This window comes from Pygocentrus nattereri, chromosome 20, assembly GCF_015220715.1.
Source record: "Pygocentrus nattereri isolate fPygNat1 chromosome 20, fPygNat1.pri, whole genome shotgun sequence".
Classification (NCBI taxonomy): domain Eukaryota; kingdom Metazoa; phylum Chordata; class Actinopteri; order Characiformes; family Serrasalmidae; genus Pygocentrus; species Pygocentrus nattereri.
The window spans coordinates 31,761,885-31,769,455 of NC_051230.1; the positions used below are offsets into that span (position 1 = coordinate 31,761,885).

The 7,571-nt window shown below is 38.3% G+C and overlaps 1 protein-coding gene across 2 annotated transcripts in view; it reads left to right on the forward strand.

Moving 5' to 3' along the window:
- trpv4 (transient receptor potential cation channel, subfamily V, member 4) overlaps window positions 1-7,174 on the forward strand; it is a 45,873-nt gene extending 38,699 nt beyond the window's left edge. For both annotated transcript variants that reach the window (XM_017709307.2, XM_017709308.2), the window contains 4 exons: window positions 1,059-1,366; window positions 2,775-2,902; window positions 3,104-3,222; window positions 5,594-7,174. In XM_017709307.2, coding sequence (XP_017564796.2) covers window positions 1,059-1,366; window positions 2,775-2,902; window positions 3,104-3,222; window positions 5,594-5,712 — 674 coding nt within the window. In that variant the 3' untranslated portion in view covers window positions 5,713-7,174. The remainder of the gene's footprint in view (window positions 1-1,058; window positions 1,367-2,774; window positions 2,903-3,103; window positions 3,223-5,593) is intronic.
- The last annotated feature ends 397 nt before the right edge of the window (window positions 7,175-7,571 follow it).

A 7,571-nucleotide genomic window follows, 5' to 3' on the forward strand; every position in this document is an offset into this window, starting at 1 on the left:
ACGTTTTGAATTAAAAGTTGAAGTCAACTGTGGGTTTAGGTACGTCTGTGAATTACAGAATAAGACAAAAACATTGATGAACTTCTTAGCATCTTGCAGTGGGAGAAAGGGTCGAACTCGTGCAATAAAAGGAAAAAAGCCATTTTTGTGGTTTTATTAATGTGACTTTTAACTATGAAGGTGGAGTCAAAAAAAAATTACGCCAAGATTTCTAATTTCCTCTTCTGATTGTGAAGCCAGGTTTCCTAGCCCACCTAAAGCTTTTACTCTGTTTACCTTATTACCATTTATGAGAGTTTCTGTTTTCTCTTAATTATTTTTTTTTAATGACTAGTCGTTGAGTTTATTATACTGGGCAGATAATTTGTTAGCTGATTTAAAGCACTGTTATTACCTGACAGTACTTATATCATTGTTTTATTCTTATAACTATTAAAAACTAATATAAGAATGCGACCTATTGGAGGCATGTACAAGGAAAATAAGTGTGCCTAATACAGAACCCTGTGGTACACCATAAATGATATCATATTCGCCAGAGCAACACTCACCTGGACTACCAAACACTTTTTCTTCCTTTAAGATGTGTCCAACAACATAAGCACAGTTCCAGAACAGCTAAGCCAATTTTCAAGGTGTTTTCTTATTTATTTTTAACGCAGTAATTGCGCAGCCCGTTCTACTGGCAGATCTTTTTTACCTGCCAATAAAATAATAGAATAGGTCAGTTCTGTGCACTTCATATTGCACTATAAGTAAGAACAGAGAGAAGTTTACATGAGGGACATTCACTCGAACTGTATACAGTCTGTCGGGTATAAATATTAAATAAAACATTTCGAAATCACATTTATGATCCAGGCTGGATATCGCCACAGAATTTTATGAAAATACACAGAGCTCTGTTATATTCCCATAATCCATAGCTAATAAAACAGCAGGCAATGTAGCGGAGCATGTTAGGCTTATTACATCAGTAGACGAATCTATAGAGATATTGCATGAAATGTTCTAGTGAGTTTATTTATTGTTTGTTGTTCTTTTCTCTTCACCTTCAGCTTTGGTGTCCTTGCTGACCGTCTGTCCCACCAACAGCACGATCTGCGCTGTCGACTGCCCCGCTAGCTTGCATTGCCGCGACACCGTCGCCTTCAGTGTCTTCCTGCTGGACCTGTTCAAGCTGACCATTGGTACAGGCGACCTGGACGACCTTTTGCAGGGTGCACAGTACCCCGCGGTCTTTCTCATCCTAGTGGTCACCTACATCATCCTCACCTTCGTCCTGCTGTTGAACATGCTGATCGCTCTCATGGGGGAGACGGTCAGCCAGGTGTCCAAGGAGAGCAAGAAGATCTGGAAGCTACAGGTTGGTGGGTTTATCATTACCATGTTAACATATGATGGCCAATAAGAACCCACCCTTTCATTCTACAGCAGTTTAGCCCCGCCCAATCAGTCTACAGCAGTTTAGCCACACCCATTCATTCTACAGGAGTTTAGCCCCGCCTGTTCATCTTACAGCAGTTTAGCCTGCCTGTTCAGCCTACAGCAGTTTAGCCCCGCCCATTCATTCTATATGAGTTTAGCCCCACCCTTTCATTCTACAGGAGTTTAGTCCCGCCCTTTCATTCTACAGGAGTTTAACCCCACCTGTTCATCTTACAGCAGTTTAGCCTGTCTGTTCAGCCTACAGCAGTTTAGCCACACCCATTCATTCTATAGGAGTTTAGCCCCACCCTTTCATTCTACAGGAGTTTAGCTCCGCCTGTTCGGTTTACAGCAGTTTAGCCCCCCCTGTTCACCTTACAGTAGTTTAGCTCCACCTATTCATCCTACAGCAATTTAGACTCGCCCATTCAGCCTACAGCAGATTATCCCCGCCCATTTGGTCTACGGCTATTTAGCCCCGCCCATTTGATCTAGAGCTGTTTAGCCCTGCCCATTCACAGTGTTGTTACTGCAGTCAGTCCCCAGCAAAGTTATTGAAGGTGTAGTAAAACGATTAAACGTGGTTCTGTTCGTGGCTGTCAGGAAGCAAATTGATCATTACCGCCGTCCAAAGAATCCACACCTCCAGAGCAGTGAGGATTACAGTCTGAGCTTGTCAGTGTGCTCCACATTTTAGCCTGAGCTGTCAAATATATATTAGTATTAAACAAACAGTCATAAAAATGGAGACTTGTCATCTAAAAATGAACTATGATTATTCCTGAAACGTAAACAACACAAACATTATGAAGGCACTTCAAGAGGAACCATGTAGAATATTGGCCCTTTAATAATCCTTATTTGGATTGATTAGACTTTTTATGGTGAGCGATGATACATAGACCACGGGCATCTTGTGCCTCAATAGGGCAGCTTTATTAATTTCACTGCTTAATATTTTAGCGCTAATAATCACGATGAATTAGAATCACAGTCGAGCACAAAGAGAAGAAAGTAGAACCACACCTGGAAGCTGCGAGGGAAGCAGGGTTCCACCTCTCAGGGCAGGTGTGCTGTTATATTGTTAATAAGTGCTGTAAAGTGGGTTAATCAGTATCGTGTTCATGCAGGAAGACAAAAATAAAATCTGGAAGCTCCAGATGAAAAGGAAATGCATCTCGCTAGGCAGCTAACCTTATTTGAGTCTTAATAATTTATTAGGCTAAAATTAGGTTAATTAGAAGCAGAATGGTGCCTGAAGAGATGTGGAAACTACAGGTAAGGAGAGGAGACGGGAAATATGAAGGGCTTCTATGCTAATCCAGTGCATCTCTGTGCATCTGCAGTGGGCTACAACCATCCTGGACATCGAGCGCTCCTTCCCTGTGTGCCTGCGCAGGTCCTTCCGCGTGGGTGAGATGGTGACGGTGGGCAAGAACTGGGATGGGACGCCTGACAAACGCTGGTGCTTCAGGTACACACCAAAGCAGCTCATTACAGGAGAACGGCAGCGTTTTTCCACTTAATATTCGTCTGTTGTGTCTTTTGTAAAGTTTTTTTACATGATCTATTCTTTCAGTTGGGATCTTGATGGAAATTTGACAGTCCAGTCGGTATTAATGAGTGAATTACTTAACTGAAACTCTGAGCTGATGAAGAGCACTGTGTCTAACAGGGTGGACGAGGTGAAGTGGTCTCACTGGAACCAGAACTTGGGAATTATTAACGAAGATCCAGGACAGAAAGAGCTAAACCACAATGAAAACGCACAGACCGGGAAAGGACTGAGGAGAGGTGGGCTTCACACCGTGAACACACACTGGACACCAGCTTCACTGTTACCGAGTTTTATTACAGTTTTGTCTCCGTCGTGGTTTATAACACCATCTTTGCTCTGTGACCCTTTCATGATTGATGGACCAATAGAAACGTGGAAAAAAACTAAAATATTTTTTGAAAGTATCTTAACTGGGGGTGTGAATTGAACCAGGTCTCTAAATTATAAATTGCACACATTTTTAAGAGCCATTAACATTTAAAATAAATAAATAAACATAGACAGACAGACATGAGAGGTACACACTCATTGACTGTATATATAATGTATTTATCACTGTCGGAAGAAAACCTCATATCTGCAAAAATGGTAGCTTTACAGGAGATGGGAAAAACCCTCTTTACTTGTAATGTAAGTCAATGGAAGCAGACATTTTCCCAAGCATGTTTGGGTCATTCCTTTTGGTCCATTCATCATGAAATTTACACACAATGTAAAGGTCAGCAGTCACTGTTAGATTTTGTCAAAAACCTCAAAATGACAAAAATGGAGATACAAGGTTTTTATATATAATATATACACACTCATATGTATACACTCACTGACTATATATGACAGTCAGGCCCGTGGCACAATCCAGTTTGGCTTGCAAAATTATTTTAATTCTCTATTAATATTAGTCCATTTCACCATGAACTGCAATACAGTTCCCAGCATGCCAACTGGGCTCAAGGCAAAATGATATAAAAACGCAGCTGGCCCACAGATTTGTTGAGATTTCTTAATATGGCCCTTTTAGTGGTTGAGTTTGACACCCCTGATATATAATATATACATTCATGGACATATGTACACTCAGTGACTGTATATTAGATGTTATATATCTCATGTATTTACACTCATTGACTTTATATCAGATATTATATATCTCATGTATTTACACTCATTGACTTTATATCAGATATTATATATCTCATGTATTTACACTCATGACTGTATATGAGATGTTATATATCTCATGTATTTACACTCATGACTTTATATCAGATATTATATATCTCATGTATTTACACTCATGACTGTATATCAGATATTATATATCTCATGTATTTACACTCATTGACTTTATATCAGATATTATATATCTCATGTATTTACACTCATGACTTTATATCAGATGTTATATATCTCATGTATTTATACTCATGACTTTATATCAGATGTTATATATCTCATGTATTTACACTCATGACTTTATATCAGATGTTATATATCTCATGTATTTACACTCATTGACTTTATATCAGATATTATATATCTCATGTATTTACACTCATGACTTTATATCAGATGTTATATATCTCATGTATATACACTCATGACTGTATATCAGATATTATATATCTCATGTATATACACTCATGACTATATCAGATGTTATATATCTCATGTATTTACACTCATTGACTTTATATCAGATATTATATATCTCATGTATTTACACTCATGACTGTATATCAGATGTTATATATCTCATGTATTTACACTCATTGACTTTATATCAGATGTTATATATCTCATGTATTTACACTCATGACTGTATATCAGATGTTATATATCTCATGTATTTACACTCATTGACTTTATATCAGATGTTATATATCTCATGTATTTACACTCATTGACTTTAAATCAGATATTATATATCTCATGTATTTACACTCATTGACTTTATATCAGATGTTATATATCTCATGTATTTACACTCATGACTTTATATCAGATGTTATATATCTCATGTATTTACACTCATTGACTTTATATCAGATGTTATATATCTCATGTATTTACACTCATGACTTTATATCAGATGTTATATATCTCATGTATTTATACTCATGACTTTATATCAGATGTTATATATCTCATGTATTTACACTCATTGACTTTATATCAGATGTTATATATCTCATGTATTTACACTCATTGACTTTATATCAGATATTATATATCTCATGTATATACACTCATGACTTTATATCAGATGTTATATATCTCATGTATTTACACTCATTGACTTTATATCAGATATTATATATCTCATGTATTTACACTCATGACTGTATATCAGATGTTATATATCTCATGTATTTACACTCATGACTTTATATCAGATATTATATATCTCATGTATTTACACTCATTGACTTTATATCAGATATTATATATCTCATGTATTTACACTCATGACTTTATATCAGATGTTATATATCTCATGTATTTACACTCATGACTTTATATATGACACATACACTCATTTATTGTAATATTGTTCCCCTTCCGTTACCATTAATGCTCTTTCTGTTGACTTTTATTGTATTGTTGCAGACCGGTGGTCCACAGTGGTCCCACGGGTGGTGGAGCTGAGTAAAGGCACCAGATCTAGAGACCATGTGGTGGAGATGGAACCCCTCAGCCCCAGAAACAGACTCCGATCTGAGAGCTAACCAGGGGTCCAAACCCGGGACAGTCGTTCAACAGAGACTCACAGATGCCACGCAGAGGCCACTCAGCAGGGGGGGGACCAAATCAACTCCAATCACTACACAGAGAACATGACTAGGGGTCCGGATCTGCTCTGATTGGCCCGTTCATGTGAACAGCACAGACTGCACGAATCTACTCTCATAAACTGCACAGGAAAGGAAGCACGAGTCACCTCTGATTGGTCACGTCACATAAACAGCGCATAAACAAGTCCACATCTGCTGCGGTCAAGCTTTAGAGGGTCACTGTAAGAAAACGTACTTCCAAAACGAAACTTTTAGACGTGGAAGCTTCTTCACTTTATCCCAAGTAATGTTGGACCATTTCCGTTGGTCCGTTTATCATGAAACATTCTAGGACGTGAAAATATCAGGAGGACATGTTGCAATATTATGTTTTCATGATAAATCGGTGGTTCCTAAGTCAGACCTGGAGACCTCATGCTCAGTAAACGAGGAGCTTCTAATAAGTTACTTTAAATAGACGGACTTCGATAACTCCTGTAGTTAAATATCGCAGTATTTTTCCCAGATGGTTTCCTGAATGGAGCTCATCACTCTAGCAGTGCAAACTGTGTTCAGTATTCCTGTTAACACAGTTGTATTCCTTTAAAGCAATGGTTTGACAAAAAATCAGATATCCACAATTTCCTCCCAAGCCCAGATGTAGTCAATCAGTCGAGACATCTTTGTTGTTCAAATTTAGCTTCTTTAGTTTAGTCCCGGCACTGCAAGGCTAATGTCGCTAACAAACACTAGAAGTCAATAGTCACCCAAAGTTGTTTTTGTAAATGCATTCCCAAAATTTCTCTCAACTCACTCAAAACCGTCAGCAGGAGTTCATCGTCCGTGTAACCCTAGTGGAGGCCTGAATGCAGAACATTTGGGTGACTATGGGCTCCAAGTATAAGCAGTATTAGCCTCAGAGCTCCAGTACTAAGCTAAAGCAGCACAATTTGGAACTGTTAGTCTAGATTTGGAGAAAGTGTAAAATTGCGGAAATTTGAAAAATTGTCGCCAGAGCATTCCTTTAAAAAGCAATATACTGGGTGCCTTATGATGTTTATATAATGTAAAAGGGCATCTAGCGCTTTCAAATATTGGGAAAAATGATAAAACTATAGCCACTTTTCCAGACCTAGATTAAGGCTAATCCCAGTCTACTAAGCATTCACTATAGGCTTTGTAGATTTGTCCAAGACGAGGCTAAATTCATGTCCGGTAAATGAATAGCCCTAGTGATGATAAACAGCCCAGATGGACACTGCTGTACTGTTGGGTGACAGACCGGTTTGATCTACCAAGTGACCTGACCAAAAGAGCTCTCGCCTCGCCCACTGAGGGCAGGACAGTCACTTCAACGCTAATGGGCGCATAAGTACCTTTGAGCTGCATGCATTTTTTTATTAGACATTTTCAACAGGAAAAGTTTTGCATCGTGATATTTTATATGTGCCTTCTGTAGACGATCTTACTCAGGGACCTGTTGTACTGATCGATACAAGCTCCGCCCACAAATGTGTTTTGTCATAGCTGTTATTGCTAGGTTGGACAAGCTTTAGTAAGAATCCCGTTCAAGCTAATGAGAAACTAAAGGCAATACCTACATTTAGAGCCAGTTACTGATTTCAAATGATATTTATTTTGTATGAATGTGAAAGTTTGTCCTGTTTGAATAGACGTGTAGCCGCAGCTTGACTTTATTGATGTAGCTTGAGGCTACCTGTTGTTGTGGTCTCCGTTTTCGTTTGAATATCGGTAGATATGGCCGCATGACGGAGAAAATATTGATTGAATTTCTTAAAATAACTTTTGCCATG